The sequence below is a fragment of the Somniosus microcephalus genome, chromosome 4 (assembly GCF_052327205.1).
Source record: "Somniosus microcephalus isolate GS21.2 chromosome 4, FLI_Smic_1.0, whole genome shotgun sequence".
Lineage (NCBI taxonomy): Eukaryota > Metazoa > Chordata > Chondrichthyes > Squaliformes > Somniosidae > Somniosus > Somniosus microcephalus.
The window spans coordinates 335,342,286-335,357,144 of NC_140990.1; the positions used below are offsets into that span (position 1 = coordinate 335,342,286).

The 14,859-nt window shown below is 46.8% G+C and overlaps 1 protein-coding gene across 2 annotated transcripts in view; it reads left to right on the forward strand.

The window, feature by feature from the left end:
• gli2a (GLI family zinc finger 2a) overlaps window positions 1-14,859 on the forward strand; it is a 463,484-nt gene that overhangs the window by 318,486 nt on the left and 130,139 nt on the right. For both annotated transcript variants that reach the window (XM_085986883.1, XM_085986884.1), the window contains 2 exons: window positions 11,006-11,214; window positions 13,321-13,512. In XM_085986883.1, coding sequence (XP_085843009.1) covers window positions 11,006-11,214; window positions 13,321-13,512 — 401 coding nt within the window. The remainder of the gene's footprint in view (window positions 1-11,005; window positions 11,215-13,320; window positions 13,513-14,859) is intronic.

Here is a 14,859-nt window from a genome sequence, read left to right on the forward strand (position 1 = left end):
CCATGCCTCCCGCAAAATGTAGCGGAAAGTTAGCGGCGGCGCTAACCGGTAGCGCCCTGCGGCGCTGCACCGCCGGCGATGACATCATCACCATACGCAGCACCCCGGCCACGATCTTCGGCAGCGCTCCTTGACTTACCGCCGGACACTATGTCCGACAGGGTCGGGGGGCCTACCTGCGGCCGGGGAGGCGCTATTTAAAGGTGAGGTGCGGGGCGGACATTTTTGTTGCTGGCCACCTGCCTGCGCTCCCGTCCCCGGCCTGCTGAACGTCCCCCACCCCCCCGCGGAGTGCCGGCTGCGCTCCAGGAGCCCGGCACTTCTCGACTGCCAGGCTCTTTTGCTGCCACTCCCGATCCCCAGGGCCCAGCTGGGCCCCGGGTCGTGCTGCGCAAGGCCCCTCCCCTTTAAGAAGGGGAGGAAGGCCTGCAATACCGCGGCGCGATGTGCCGCAAGCGCTGCGGCATGTAGCGCCGCGATATTGACTCGCAGCGCCCCAAACGGGGCCTGGCAAAGTTAGCGTCCCAAATGGGGCGCTTCACAATTTTTAGCCCTTAAGGTTCAAAATTCCCAAGGAAAAATTAGTATCGGACCTGCTTCCAGCTTTCCGGTACTGCAGCTAATGATCCCTTTAAGTCACGCTGAAAATGGCCGCCTCCTGACCTGTACTGCCCATGAGTTGTGGGCAGTTTGAAGAAGTTGCAATGGCCGCATTGAGTGAGGTGAAAATCACGTCGGGGTTCTAACTGCTTCACTTGACCCCTATTTCAATCCTTTAATTTGGCCCCCCGCCTGTTTCCGGCAGGAGCACCAGCCAACTAAATCGAGGTCCTGCCGAAAATCAGATCAGGCAGATGGACCTCCAGCAGAAAGTCGACGTTTCTTTTCTTGCCGTTTTCGTCCTACTATCACGTAAATCATTCCCGTAATCTGGTATTTTATTAAATATTACTCTTCAAATGCCTTGAGTACATCTGTATCTCGAGTGTCCTTTCATCACTTCTCGTATCAGCTCGACATTCGATGTAGGTGACTCTTCCGTAACACGACAGAGTGGCTCGCAGTTTATCTAATACTCACATTTTAAAATGGGAGATGGGATGGGGACGGTTGGGGTTCATGAGTAGCAGGTTTAGAATCACTGTTGAACAATTGGTAATGTAACACTGCAACGTGTATGGTGCGTCATTCAGAATACAAAAGGCTGAAGCAAAAAGGAGATTCTCTTGTGTTTGAACAACAGCAGCTACTTGTGACTAATGGTGCTTTTCCATTTAAAACCTGCTGCCCATGGTAAACAAAGAGCTGTCTCCTTGCCAGCTAGAGTTAATAATATAAACCTGCTGATTTCCCTCTTGCTTTGGCAGCAGCAGAGATGTACTTTTTCCTGGGTCTCGGGGGCAGCCCCTGGGTTTTTGCCAGCTCCACTTCTGCCCAGTGCCTGACAGTGTACTGTGCTGTGTGGAAGTGTCTTCTTCTTAGGCAGTCCCTCGGAACCGAGGATGACTTGCTTCCACATTAAAAGTGAGTTCGCAGGTGACTGATGAGTCCAATGCGGGACCTACAGTCTCTGTCACAGGTGGGGCAGACGGTGGTTGAAGGGGCGGGTGGGTGGGGTGCTTGGGTTGACATGCGCTCCTTGCGCTGCCTGCGCTTGGCTTCCGCTTGCTCCCGGTGAAGAGACTCGAGGTGTTCGGCGCCTTCCCGGATGCTTCTCCTCCACTTTGTGCGGTCTTGGGCCAGGGATTCCCAGGTGTCGGTGGGGATGTTACACTTTTTCAAGGAGGCTTTGAGGGGTGTCCTTGAAGTGCTTCCTCTGCCCACCTGGGGCTCTCTTGCCACGCTGGAGCTCCGAGTAGAGCGCTTGTTTTGGGAGCCTCGTATCGGGTATGCGGACGACGTGGCCTGTCCATCGGAGCTGACCAAGTGTGATCAAAGCTTCGATGCTGGGGTTGTTGGCCTGAGCGAGAACACTGACGTTGGTGCGCCTATCCTGCCAATGGATTTGCAGGATCTTGCGGAGGCAGCATTGGTGGTACCTCTCCAGTGCTTTGAAGTGCCTGCTGTACATGGTCCATGTCTCTGAGGCATACAGCAGGGCGGGTAAATGTGGAAGTGTAAATTGAAGAGAGTGGCGCTCGGAGGAAGGTGTAGCGCCGCTCCCCAGAAACCAGTGCCGTAGAAAAGCTTTCAGCTAAGCATGGGAATGTGGCTTGGGCCGGTGGCAGAAGCCTCTCCTCTGAGTCAGGAGATTGTAAGTTCAAACCCCAACCCACAGACTTTGAGCACGCAACCTAGGCTATTTCAGTGCAGAGCTGAGGGAGTGCTTGACTGTTGGAGGTGCCCTCTTAAGAATGAGACGTTAAACCGAGACCCTGTCTGCCTGTTCAGGTGGAAGTAAAAGATTGTGTGGCACTATTTAAAGAAAAGCCGGGGACTTCTCCCAGTGTCCAGACCAACACTTATCCTTCAACCAACACCGCTGAAATCAGGTCATTTATCTCATTGCTGCTTTTGGGACCTTGCTGTGCACAAAGTGACTGCTGCGTTTGCCTACATTACAACAGTGACTACACTTCAAAAGTAGTTTGTTGGCTGTGAAGTACTTTGGGACGTCCTGAGGTGCTATATAAACTTTCTAAGTCTATGAATCACTGCAAACCTCTTTAATCATAATTATAATCATAATCAACTTTTATTGTCATTGTTAGTGCACAAGTGCAGTACAACGAAATGTAGGCTTGCGGCTCCCGAGAGTGTACATTTAGATTAAGACATTTAAACATTCAACATACATTTGGCTTGTAATACATTAACATAAACATAACCATAATAAAGTGCATTGGCAGATGTGCAGGCTTTAGAGTTTATTTGTGGAGTTCAGTAGGATGACAGCCCTGGGAAAGAAGCTGTTCCTAAATCTGGTCGTACGGGTGCGAATGCATCTGTAGCGTCTCCCAGATGGCAGGAGGGCGAACAGACTGTGGCTGGGGTGGGTAGGGTCTTTGATGATGGACCGTGACCTCCGTAAACAGCGTTTCTGGTATATGTGCTCTATGGTCGGTAGCCGGGTGCCGGTAATGCGTTGGGCAGTTTTGACTACCCGCTGCAGGGCTTTCCGGTCACAGTAGCTACAGCTGCCACACCATACTGTGATACAGTTCGTCAGGATGCTCTCTATTGTGCAGCGATAAAAGTTAGAGAGGATCAGGGGTTGTGCATTTGTGTAAATCGCTGCCAGTAACTTTCATCTTTGTCATTCTTATCTTGGATCAAGCATGATAACCAAGTTAGGGTGCACTGTTGTAAAAGGAGGCAGGAAGCCACTCCAAAACTATTAACAGTGCCTTGCTTTCTCAAGGGAAAAACAAACACACATCACCCCTTTCTAATACTAACCAGAGAAAAGGATAAAGCTGTCTGATCACTTCGATCAGGCTCCATTAGCAGCGGAGGTAGTGTGTGCCTTTTCTGCATGATCGAGCTGTGGATTTAAGTGATTCTGCTACCTGTTGCTTTGAAATCCTTCTGTCAGATTGATGAATGAGGTGTTTTGGTAAATTAGTTCAGCTGAACTTTTCAGATCCTGTGCTCACATCACATCGGCGGCAGCCTGAGCATCGTATGGAGGCTGAGAGTTTTATTTTCCCCTCTTCTCTTCTGAAAACACTGACTCGACAACAACAACTGCCATTTCTGTAGCACCTGTATGCAGAAATAAACATCCCAAGGCAAATCCTTGGATGGCAAAAATGGACACCGAGCCAAAGAGGGAGATATTGGGAGGGGGCTTGATCAAAAAGCTTCGTCAAAGGGATGGATTTTAATGAGCATCTTAAAGGAGGAGAAGGAGGTGGAGAGGCAGAAAGGTTTAGGGAGGGAATTCCAGAGCGTGGAGCAACATAGAAACATAGAAGACAGGAGCAGGAGTAGGCCATTCGGCCCCTCGAGCCTGCTCCGCCATTCAGTGAGATCATGGCTGATCATCCAAATTCAGTACCCTGTCCCTGCCTTCTCCCCATATCCCTTGATCCCTTTAGCCTTAAGAAATATATCCAACTCCTTCTTGAATATATTTAATGAATTGGCCTCAACTGCCTTCTGTGGTAGAGAATTCCACAGGTTCACCACTCTCTGGGTGAAGAAATTCCTCCTCATCTCTGTCCTAAATGGCTTACCCCTTATCCTTAGACTGTGACCCCTGGTTCTGGACTCCCACGCCATCGGGAACAGCCTTCCTGCATCCAGTCTGTCCAGTCCTGTCAGAATTTTATAAGTTTCAATGAGATCCCCTCTCATTCTTCTAAACTCCAGCGAGTATAAGCCCAATCGGCCCAATCTCTCCTCATACGTCATTCCTGCCATCCCAGGTATCAGCCTGGTGAATCTTCGCTGCACTCCCTCCATGGCAAGAACATCCTTCCTCAGATAAGTCTAGGCAGCTGAAGGGACTGCCGCCAATGATGCGACAAAGGGAGAGAGTATGCCCAAGAGGCCAGAGTCAGTGAAATGGAGAATTTGTCGGGGGGGGGGGGTGAAGGAGTGTAGCACTGGAGCAGATTATAGAGATAGGAAGGGACAAGGCCATGAAGGGATTTAAACACAAGGGTGGAAATATTAAATTTGAGGCGTTCGAGGACCGGGGACCAATGTAGGTTAGCAAGGACTGAGGGATAGGTGAGTGGGACTTAGTGTGGAATAGGATAGGAGCAGCATATTTATTAGATCACCTGAGGTTTCTGATGTGTGGAGAATGGGAGGCCGACAGGACATAATTGAGTCTGGAGGTGACAAAGACATGGATGAAGGTTTCAGCAGTAGATGGGCTGAGGCAGAGGTGTAGTCAAGCGATGTTATGGAGGTGAGAACAGGCGACCTTTGTGATGGAGAGGACATGGGTTCAGAAACTCAGCTTAGAACTGAATAGGACATTGAGATTGTGAACCGCCTGGCTGGCTGATGAGGGAGATGGAATTAGAGGCAAGGATACTGAGTTTGTAGTGGGGGGCTGAAGATGATGGTTTTGGTCTTACTGATGTTTAGCTAGAAGAATAAGACTGGATGTCGGACAAACAGTCTGACAAACAGAGGAAGTGGAGGAGTGGAGACAGGTGGTGGACTTTGTCTCCACTAGTCCTATCACCATCTCGTCTCGTTTTGAATACCTCTTAATGTCTCTTCACTTCTCTTTTGTTCACCCCCAGCCCCCAAACTGGCCTTTTAATCTGTTTCATTTCCTGTGCTTTTCAGTCTTGACGAAGGGTTTTGACCTGAAACGTTGACTCTATTTCTCTCTCCACGGATGTTGCCTGGCCTGCTCAGTTTTTCCAGCATTTTCTGTTGTTATTATGGTGGAGAGATAGAGCTGGGTGTCATCAGCGTACATGAGGAAGCTGACCTGATGTCTGTGGATGATCTCGCCAAGGGACAGCATATAGATGGGGAAGAGAAGGGGACCAAGGATAGATCCTTGGGGGACTCTGGAGGTAACGGTGCAGTGACGGGAAAAGAAGTCATTGCTAGAGATGCATCAGGCTACAATTCGATATGTCAGAATGGAACCAAGCGAGGATAGTCCCAGTGAGTTGGACAACAGGGGACAGCCATTGGAGGGGGATGGCATGGTCGACCATGTCAAAGGCTGCAGAGATGTCGAGGAGGAACAATGTACCCTGGTCATAGTCACAGAGGATGTTGTTTGTGACTTTGATAAGAGCCATTTCAGTTCTGTGGTGGGGACAGAAACCTGAATGGAGAGCTTCGAAGAGCGAGTTGCTGGAAAGATGATCATAGATTTGAGGGGCGATAACACATTCAACGACTTTGGAAAGGAAAGGTTGCTTGGAGATGGTGCAGTATTTTTCCAAGGACAGAGAGGATCGAGGCTGGGTTTTTTGAGGAGTGGGTTGATGACGGCGGTTTTGAAAGGGGGGGGGGACAGTGGCTGAGGGAAGGAAATCATTTACAACATCAGCTACCATAGCAACCAGGAATCAAAGATGGGTGATCAGCAGTTTAGTGGGAATGGTGTCATGCTGAGGTAGAGCTCCATGGGCTTCAGCTGTCTTGCCCAACTGGCCTTTCTTCATGTGCGCGCCCAGAAGCAATTTGATCATGTTGGGGGAAGTGGGGGGGGGGGGGCGGAATATCATAGCTCATCCTGTTCTCATCTGAAAGCCATACACTTGCACTCTCTCATTCTGGAGTAGGAACCCCTGATTGATGTTTCATTTCCCTAGCCTAGGGGTACCAAGGCCAATTCTGTTAGCATTCCCGATAGTGACGTAGGCCCCGATATTTATGGGGAGGCGCAGAGGGAGTGGGCGAGAGGTGGGGAATCCAGGAAGTATGAGCTTCCCGGAGGTTCTGCCAAATTTAACGGCAGGACCGGATTAAAATTTTTGGACTCCATTTCCGGGCCAGCCAGATTGAGAGGCTGACTGACTGTCGGGCGGGCAGGCCTGCTGCACCAGGGACCGCAACCGGGGAGTGGAAAGGAGGGAGGGAAAGATGGTGGGTTGGCAGGGGGAGGGGGGACATTGGCGGGGGCTGGATAGATCGCAGGCTGGATAGATCTGGGCGGGTGGGGGGCAGCTTCCCATTTTTGAATTTTTAAAGCCCCCCCCTCGCCCATCTGGGGGGATAAAATTCCCTCCATTATTTCTGTTCTCTGAATTCCACTGACTGCCATGAAATAAAGAATTCCCTGGAAGAGCTCATGCCGCCACCCGGTTGCGTTACAAATTGGCAAGTTATAAGCACACAATGTACCAGTGCAGATGTGTATGTGTGTCAGCTTGCCAGCGCACTCGGCTGGTAGCACACTCACCTCTGAGTCTGAGTCAGAAGATTGGGGGTTCAAGCTCTACTTCAGGACTGGAACCCCTTAATGCAGTACTGAGGAACAGCCCCGGTGTCAGGAATGGCAGTCCTCAGATGGGATGTTAAACTGAGGTCTTAGCTGCCTATTCAGGTGGTTCATCTGGATGACTAAGATCCGATGGCAGTATTCAAGGAAGAGCAGGGAACATTCTTCCCCCAAACATACCACCAAAGCAGATTAGCTGGTCATTCACCTCTTTGCTTTTTTGGGGATCTTGCTGTGATCAAGATGGCTGCCACATTTACCTACATATGAGCAGTCACTGCACTTCAAAGATAATCTATTGTATGTGAAGTTCCTTGAGGCACGTCTGAGAGATGTGATAAGATGCTATATAAATGCAAATCCCTGACGTTAACTGAATCCATCGGGCAGGAATGGGGTGGGTTTGGGTCGGACATGCGTTTTACACCGCGCCCAATTTTACGCACCATCGGCAGGGTGGAAAACCGGCAACGGACTCGATCCTGCCCTGTTCCCGCCAGGCAACTTCGGTTAAAACGGTCTTTTTCTTCCTTTCAATCTGTGAAATATGGGAAATATTATTGGTGCAATTTATACAGTGGTTTTACAAAATCCGGTCAGAGCTCCCTCTTACTTTGTACAAGAACAAAAAAATTCTTCATCCAGGCGTAACACTTAATGCCAATAAGTTTGATTCAAGTGTAATACTTACCGGTTATTCCCCATTATTTGGATGTGTTTTTATTATTTTCTTCCTTCTCACCTCTTAGTTGTCCCTCTTCTTCCCTTTCCCAACAAACTACTCTATCCAATGGGAAGCAGCCAACCAAGGAAAAGCTGGGGTTGTTCTCCTTGGAGCGGAGAAGGTTGAGAGGAGATTTGATAGAGGTGTTCAACATCATGAGGGGTCTGGACAGAGTAGATAGAGAGAAACTGTTCCCATTGGCGGAAGGGTCGAGAACCAGAGGACACAGGTTTAAGGTGATTGGTAAAAGAACCAAAGGCGACATGAGGAAAAACTTTTTTACGCAGCGAGTGGTTAGGATCTGGAATACACTGCCTGAAAGGGTGGTGGAGGCAGATTCAATCGTGGCTTTCAAAAGGGAACTAAATAAGTACCTGGAGGAAAAAAATGTGCAGGGCTACGGGGAAAGGGCGGGGGAGTGGGACTGGCTGAAGTGCTCTTGCAGAGAGCCGGCACGGGCTCGACGGGCCGAATGGCCTCCTTCTGTGCTGTAACCATGATTCTACGATTCTAATGCATAATTTGCAACAAACATATATTCCTCTAGGGCATAAAAACCCAAAAGGAAAAGTGATCCAACCATGGCTAACAAAAGAAATTCAAGCTAGTATTAAGCCAAAGGAGGAAGCTTATAAAGTTGCCAGAAACAGCGTTCAGCCTGAGGATTGGGATCTTTTTAGAAATCAGCAAAGGGGGACCAAGAAATTGATAAAGAAAGGGAAAATGGAATATGAGCACAAACTAGCGAAAAACATAAAAACGGATTGTAAAAGCTTCTATAGGTATGTGAAAAGGAAAAGAATGGTGAAGGTAAATGTAGGTCCTTTACAGTCGGAGACAGGAGAATTTATAATGGGGAATGAGTAAATGGCAGAGAAATTAAGTAAATACTTTGTTTCTGTCTTCACAGGGGAAGACACAAAAAACCTCCCAGAAATTCGAGAAAACCAAGGGTGTGATGAGAATGAGGAACTTAAAGAAATTATTATTAGTTAAAAAACAGTACTAGCAAAATTAATGGGACTAAAAGTCGACAAATTCCAAGGACCGGATGACCTACGTCCTAGGGTTTTGAAAGAGGTGGCCATTGGGATAGTGCACGCATTGGTTGTCATCTTCCAAAATTCTATAGATTCTGGAACGGTTCCTGCAGATTGGAGGATAGCAAATGTAACCCTGCTATTTAAGAAAGGAGGGAGAGAGAAAACAGGGAACTACAGACCTGTTAGCCTCACATCAGTAGTTGGGAAAATGCCGGAATCTATTACAAAGGATGCAATAACTGGGCACTTAGAAACTAATAGTAAGATTGGGCAGAGTCAACATGGATTTATGAAAGGGAAATCCTGTTTGACAAACCTATTGGAGTTCTTTGAGGATGTAACTAGTGGAGTAGACAAAGGGGAACCAGTAGATGTGGTGCATCTGGATTTTCAGAAGGCCTTCGATAAGGTCCCACACAAGAGGCTGGTGAACAAAATTAGGGCACATGGAATTGGGGGTAATATACTAGCATGGATTGAGAATTGGTTAACAGACAGAAAACAAACAGTAGGGATAAACGAGTCTTTTTCAGGATGGCAGGCTGTGACTAGTGGGGTACCGCAAGGATCGGTGCTTGGGCCCCAGCTATTCACAATCTATATCAATGATTTGGATGAGGGGACTAAAGGTAACATTTCCAAATTTGCTGATGATACGAAGCTAGGTGGCAGGGTCAGTTACAAAGAGGATGTGAAGAGGCTTCAAGGGGATCTCGACAGGCTCAGTGAGTGGGCGAGAACATGGCAGATGGAATACAATGTGGATAAATGTGAAGTTAACCACTTTGGTAGAAAAAACAGAAAGGCAGAGTATTTCCTAAATGGTGAAAGATTGGGGAATGCAGATGCTCAAAGGGACCTGGGTGTCCTTGTACATGAGTCACTGAAAGTGAATGTGCAGGTGCAGCAAGCCATTAGGAAGGCAAATGGTATGCTGGCCTTCATTACAAGAGGATTTGAGTACAGGAGTAAAGAAGTCTTACTCCAATTATATAGGGCCTTGGTGAGACCACACCTGGAGTACTGTGTACAATTTTGGTCGCCTTACCTAAGGAAGGATATACTTGCCATAGAGGGAGTGCAACAAAGGTTCACGAGATTGATTCCTGGGATGGCGTGACTGTCGTATGAGAAGAGATTGAGTAAACTAGGCCTGTATTCTCTTGAATTCAGAAGAATGAGAGGGGATCTCATTGAAGCATACAAAATTATTACAGGGCTTGATAGGATGGATGCTGGGAGAATGTTTCCCTTGGCTGGGGAGTCTAGAACCAGGGGCCACAGCCTCAAGCTAAAGGGTAGACCATTCAGGACTGAGATGAGAAGACATTTCTTCACACAGAGGGCGGTGAATCTTTGGAATTCTCTACCCCAGAGGGCTGTGGAGGCTCAGTCATTGGGTTTATTCAAAACAGAAGTCGATAGATTTCTGACTAGTCAGGGCATCAAGGGATATGGCGATAGGGCCGGTGAATGGAGTTGAGGCAGAAGATCAGCCATGATCTCATTGGATGGCGGAGCAGGCTTGAAGGGCCGAATGGCCTACCCCTGCTCCTATTTCTTATGTTCTTAACCTGCTTCGAAGACTCTGCCAATTCTTCAATCTCTGACAACTGCTCAAGGGTGACTGTACAGATGTGTCTTCTGTCTAATGTGGGGGAGGGGGAGGAGATTCCCTGGCCTCTCGCAGCTGGCACACTGGCACAACTCAGATCAGGAGCTCGCCCTGTGGAGAATCATGAGTTGAACCTGCCTCTTACCAGCCCATGGCATTATCTCTAAATATTGTTATTCCAATATTTTCTGTTTTCACATTGGTATTTTCCTGGCAAACGAACAATGCAATTATTAGGGGTGGGGTGGTCCTTAAAAACTCAAGCATCTGTCTAGCTGAGCTGTGAGGAACGTATATTAAGGAATCACACGGTCTGCATTGTGCTAAGAATGACATTGCTTTGCAACGGTAAACTCCTGACCTTTGTCCCAGATTTGCAGCTGTTTTGAATCAAGATGCATAATGTAAATATGAATTTACCCAGTTAGATCACAGCGGAAACCCAACCTCCTGTCAGCTTAAGAAGTTCCAGCTGAGAGCCAGCTTAAGTTGAATCCAACATTAAACTACGAGTTGGTTCCTTGCTCCATCCCACTTCGGCCTGCTTCGTATCATAATACATGTGAGTGGCACATGGTAATTTAATATAGTATGGCACATGTCCTGGTTCAAAGCAGCAGTGAGTGTAAACATTCAGATCAAATTCAGTTCCGATCAACAGACCCAAACTGTTAATCCATCTGCAGGTTTCTCAATGGTCGTGTAAATGTAAAGCTAGCTGAACTTTAAGGAATATTGTGCCTCTGTCTCCTCAGGCCTCCTGCGTTGACTGGTAGCCCTGTCTTCTCCGACATCTCCTTCATCAGGCTCTCTCCTCATCGGAATCCAGCGGGCACAGGGGAGTCTCCTTTCAGCCCGCCCCATCCTTATGTCAACCCCCACATGGAACATTACCTGAGGACCATGCATGACAGCCCCACACTCTCCATGATCTCAGCAGCAAGAGGCCTGAGTCCAGCTGATGGTAAGCCTTTCTGTTTTCTATACCCCAAACTCTTTACCTCGTGATTTCTTAAGATGTCTTCTCCAAGGTATAAAGTACGCGCATTATAAAAGACAGCACCATGTGCCATTTATACAGCTGCTTTTAATTTTACCTGTCTGATCTGAGCTAAAGCGATGGTCACTGTGCAATCACTGACGTTTGTCCTGTTTTCAAATATGGATATAAATAAGGTGCACAGAAGCAGACAGCAAATGCAGGGCTTTATTTTCCTCTCTGCGTAAAACTGACAAAAACTCCTTTTCCTAAATAATCATTATAAAGAGTCACTTTGGAATGATAAACAGTCCACCTATGCTGATCTCCAACCACTGATGGGCTATCACATAAACTGCTAGAATCTCCTGTTGATGGCTCAGTTAAAGAATTCTCTTGTAACTTCACACACACAGGAGAATATACCCCACTGAGCAGAAGGCAAGAATGAAAAATCACATTGGGTAGTGGGTAATTGTAATAAGATAGAACTGCAAACCAAGAGCTCCCAAAATATTAACTTATAGCCAGTATTATTTTATAATACTGAGATGCAAAGTTGATAATATTATGTAATTTGTTATATAAGATATCTACTTGGAAGCCTGGATGCTATTGTGTCAGCTGTGGCTCAGTGGGTAGCACACTCACCTCGGAGTCAGAAGGTTGTGGGTTCAAGTCCCACTCCAGGGACTTGAGCACATAAAGCTAGGCTGACACTCTAATGCAGTGCTGAGGGAGTGCTGCACTGTCGGAGGTGCCGTCTTTCGGATGAGATGTTAAACCAAGGCCTCGTCTGCTCTCTCAGGTGGACGGAAAAGATCCATTGGCACTATTTCGAAGAAGAACAGGGGGAGTTATCCCTGGTGTCCTGGCCAATATTTATCCCTCAACCAACATAACAAAAACAGATTATCTGGTCATTATCACATTGCTGTTTGTGGGACCTTGCTGTGCGCAAATTGGCTGCCGCGTTTCCTACATTACAAAAGTGACTACACTTCAAAAGAAAAGTACTTGATTGGCTGTAAAGCACTTTGAGACGTCCAGTGGTTGTGGAAGGCGCTATATAAATGCAAGTCTTTCTTTAATAATGGACAGATTGCAGAATTGCCTGTTCTGAGTAGAAAATGATTTAACATTGGTTCATGAAGGCTGTTCTGATTCAGAAAAGAAAGTGACGTTTAACGCCTTAGAACACCGAGCGTTCAGTGTAACGCTCCAAATGTGTATCTGCTTATCTGTAAAATTATATTCTAAAGTTTCTAGTGCTAATAATTGCTACATTGATAATGCAACTGCAGGGCTGAAGCATTATCTGTGCCTGCACAATTATCCTGCGATTAGCCAGTCAACAATGCAAGGGTTAAGATCGTGTTACCACATCAAGAGGAATGAACCAGGCGCACCGGAACTCGCGAGCTTTGCTAAATGAGTGAAAACATTGGAATCCTGTTGTGTCTTGTTGGAGGTGGGAGTCCTACAGGAAAGCTGCTGCAGCCCCTCGGGGGTTAAGTTAACTATTTAGCTTTGTGTTTAAGCTAGATTCTAAACTAGATACTGAAGCAAGGGATACTATACACATTATGCCTTTAACTGGTAAGTTTTTAAAATGTGTGTACATTTGTGTGCGTGCACAAGTGAGCGTATTAGAGCATACCTGTGAGAGCGCGTGAGTCCAGATGTGTGAATGTACATATGCGTATGAGTATGGATGTGACTGCACACATGTTAAGTGAATGAGTGTGCGATCATTGGTTTTGAAGATTAAAAATCCCTTTGCTAACATTAGACCTGGAGTTGCCATGATTTCAAGTGTTTCTATCTTTCCTGCTGTGGTTTTTTTTTTGTCTCTCTTCGTTGCTGAAGTCATTCGGTGCAGTCAGGGTTTGTTTATGAGTTTGAGGAAACACTGGAATGCGGAGGCCCCAGCTCGCTCAGCTCTTTTCTACACAAACACGCCCAAACTACCGTCACTGAACAGCAGCGATAGCTTCCATCTGGGTAGCAGAGGGATGTCTGACGTCAGTGCAGAAAATCACAAAGGTTTCTACAACTTTAGGAACGGGTTTCTTGTTTTCTGCTCCGCAGTTCCTCATGAGCACTTGAAGGACCGGGGTCTGTTTGGCCTGCCTCCTCCCCCACCAGGAGCTAATCCAGCTGAGTACTACCATCAAATGACTCTAATGGCCACTCATCGAAGCCCGTATGGTGACATCCTCATGCAGACCAGTGGGACAGGCAGTGCGACGCACATCACAGATTACATCAACCCTGTGGACAGTAAGTACAGTTGGACTTCCTCGTTTTCATTCTTTTTATCTCAGGGTTCAGGAAGCCCATTGCCACTCAGTGCAGCAGTTTCACGGCAAAGTTTCTCAAGGAAAGTCATTTTCAAAAGAGTGCAGTTATGATTGTTGGTATTAACCCTCTGAGAGCTGCATGTCTGCCCTGCAGTGCAAACAATGAGAGATCCTCTGTGCATTATCTTCCAATTACACTTTTGTCTCTCTACTTTAGTTTCATTTAATCTGCAACGTTTATTTTCCAGAATAAGTTTTTTCCTGTACCTTTTTTTTCTCAAAACCTAAGTAAAATATTTCCAGCAATCTTCAAGTCGATGGAAAACAGAAACACTTTTTTTCTGTTCAAACTCAAAGATTTATTGGCGAACCCCAGTGTAAAGAAAACAAACTGGATTATCATTTTTTTAATGTATGTGTACTTTTTCGTGTGTCAGCTTTTGTACCATTTGCTTTGAAGTTGTATTTTTGCATAAATTTTAATTTATTACAGGTTCGCACAAATCCTAACAAAAATGCAGCCCCTCCAGAACAAAGACACACAGTCCTTTTGATAGACATCTGTATATATTGTGGTTTGGTTTCAAAACTTCCTCCACTTTGTGTGGTGAATGGTAACTCAGCAACTAGCATTTTCTAATAATAGAGAAAGCTGTGCAGATAAAGATAGCCCCGCCCTGTGGGCCAGTCGCTTCCTATTTTTGAAGGGCCAGCGCCACGTGCAGTTGCATTGTTTACAACTGACTATATTACACCAGGCACTCCAACAGGCCCCCTAAACCATTTGGGTCTGGAGTCGCTAACCACCCAGGACTTGAGAGCGATTAGGATTTCTTCCACTGAAGTGAGGATGGCATTCTTGTGCTTCTAACAGCCCCGTAGGGTATATGTGCAATGAAACGATTGCCTTGGAGGAGAACTGGATATGACTGCAAACTCTTTTAGACTGGAGTGTTTAATGAATAGAGCCAACAGCTGCTGACAGTCACCCCTGCTATTGACAAGCCAAGCTGAGGAAGTCTGAGTAATGCTGGATTTTACACATTTTTCTGGGGTTTTTTTTCTTTCGCATTTCTAGTTGGGCAGAGCGTTCAAAGAAGGAACAGTGCACAGACCTGCTCTTTGTCTTTTATTTTTTGTTTAAAGGATGTGTGTTGTGCAGAATGTGTGCAGCTCAGACTGAAATCATACCATGTCGCAGCCAGGAGCCACAGGCTTCCAGTCTTTGGTTAAATCGCGGATTCCAGACAATCCATATTTTGTACAATCTGCTGGAAGTGTAGATGCCCTGTGCCCAGCCCTCATTGGGAATTTTTCATATACCGTA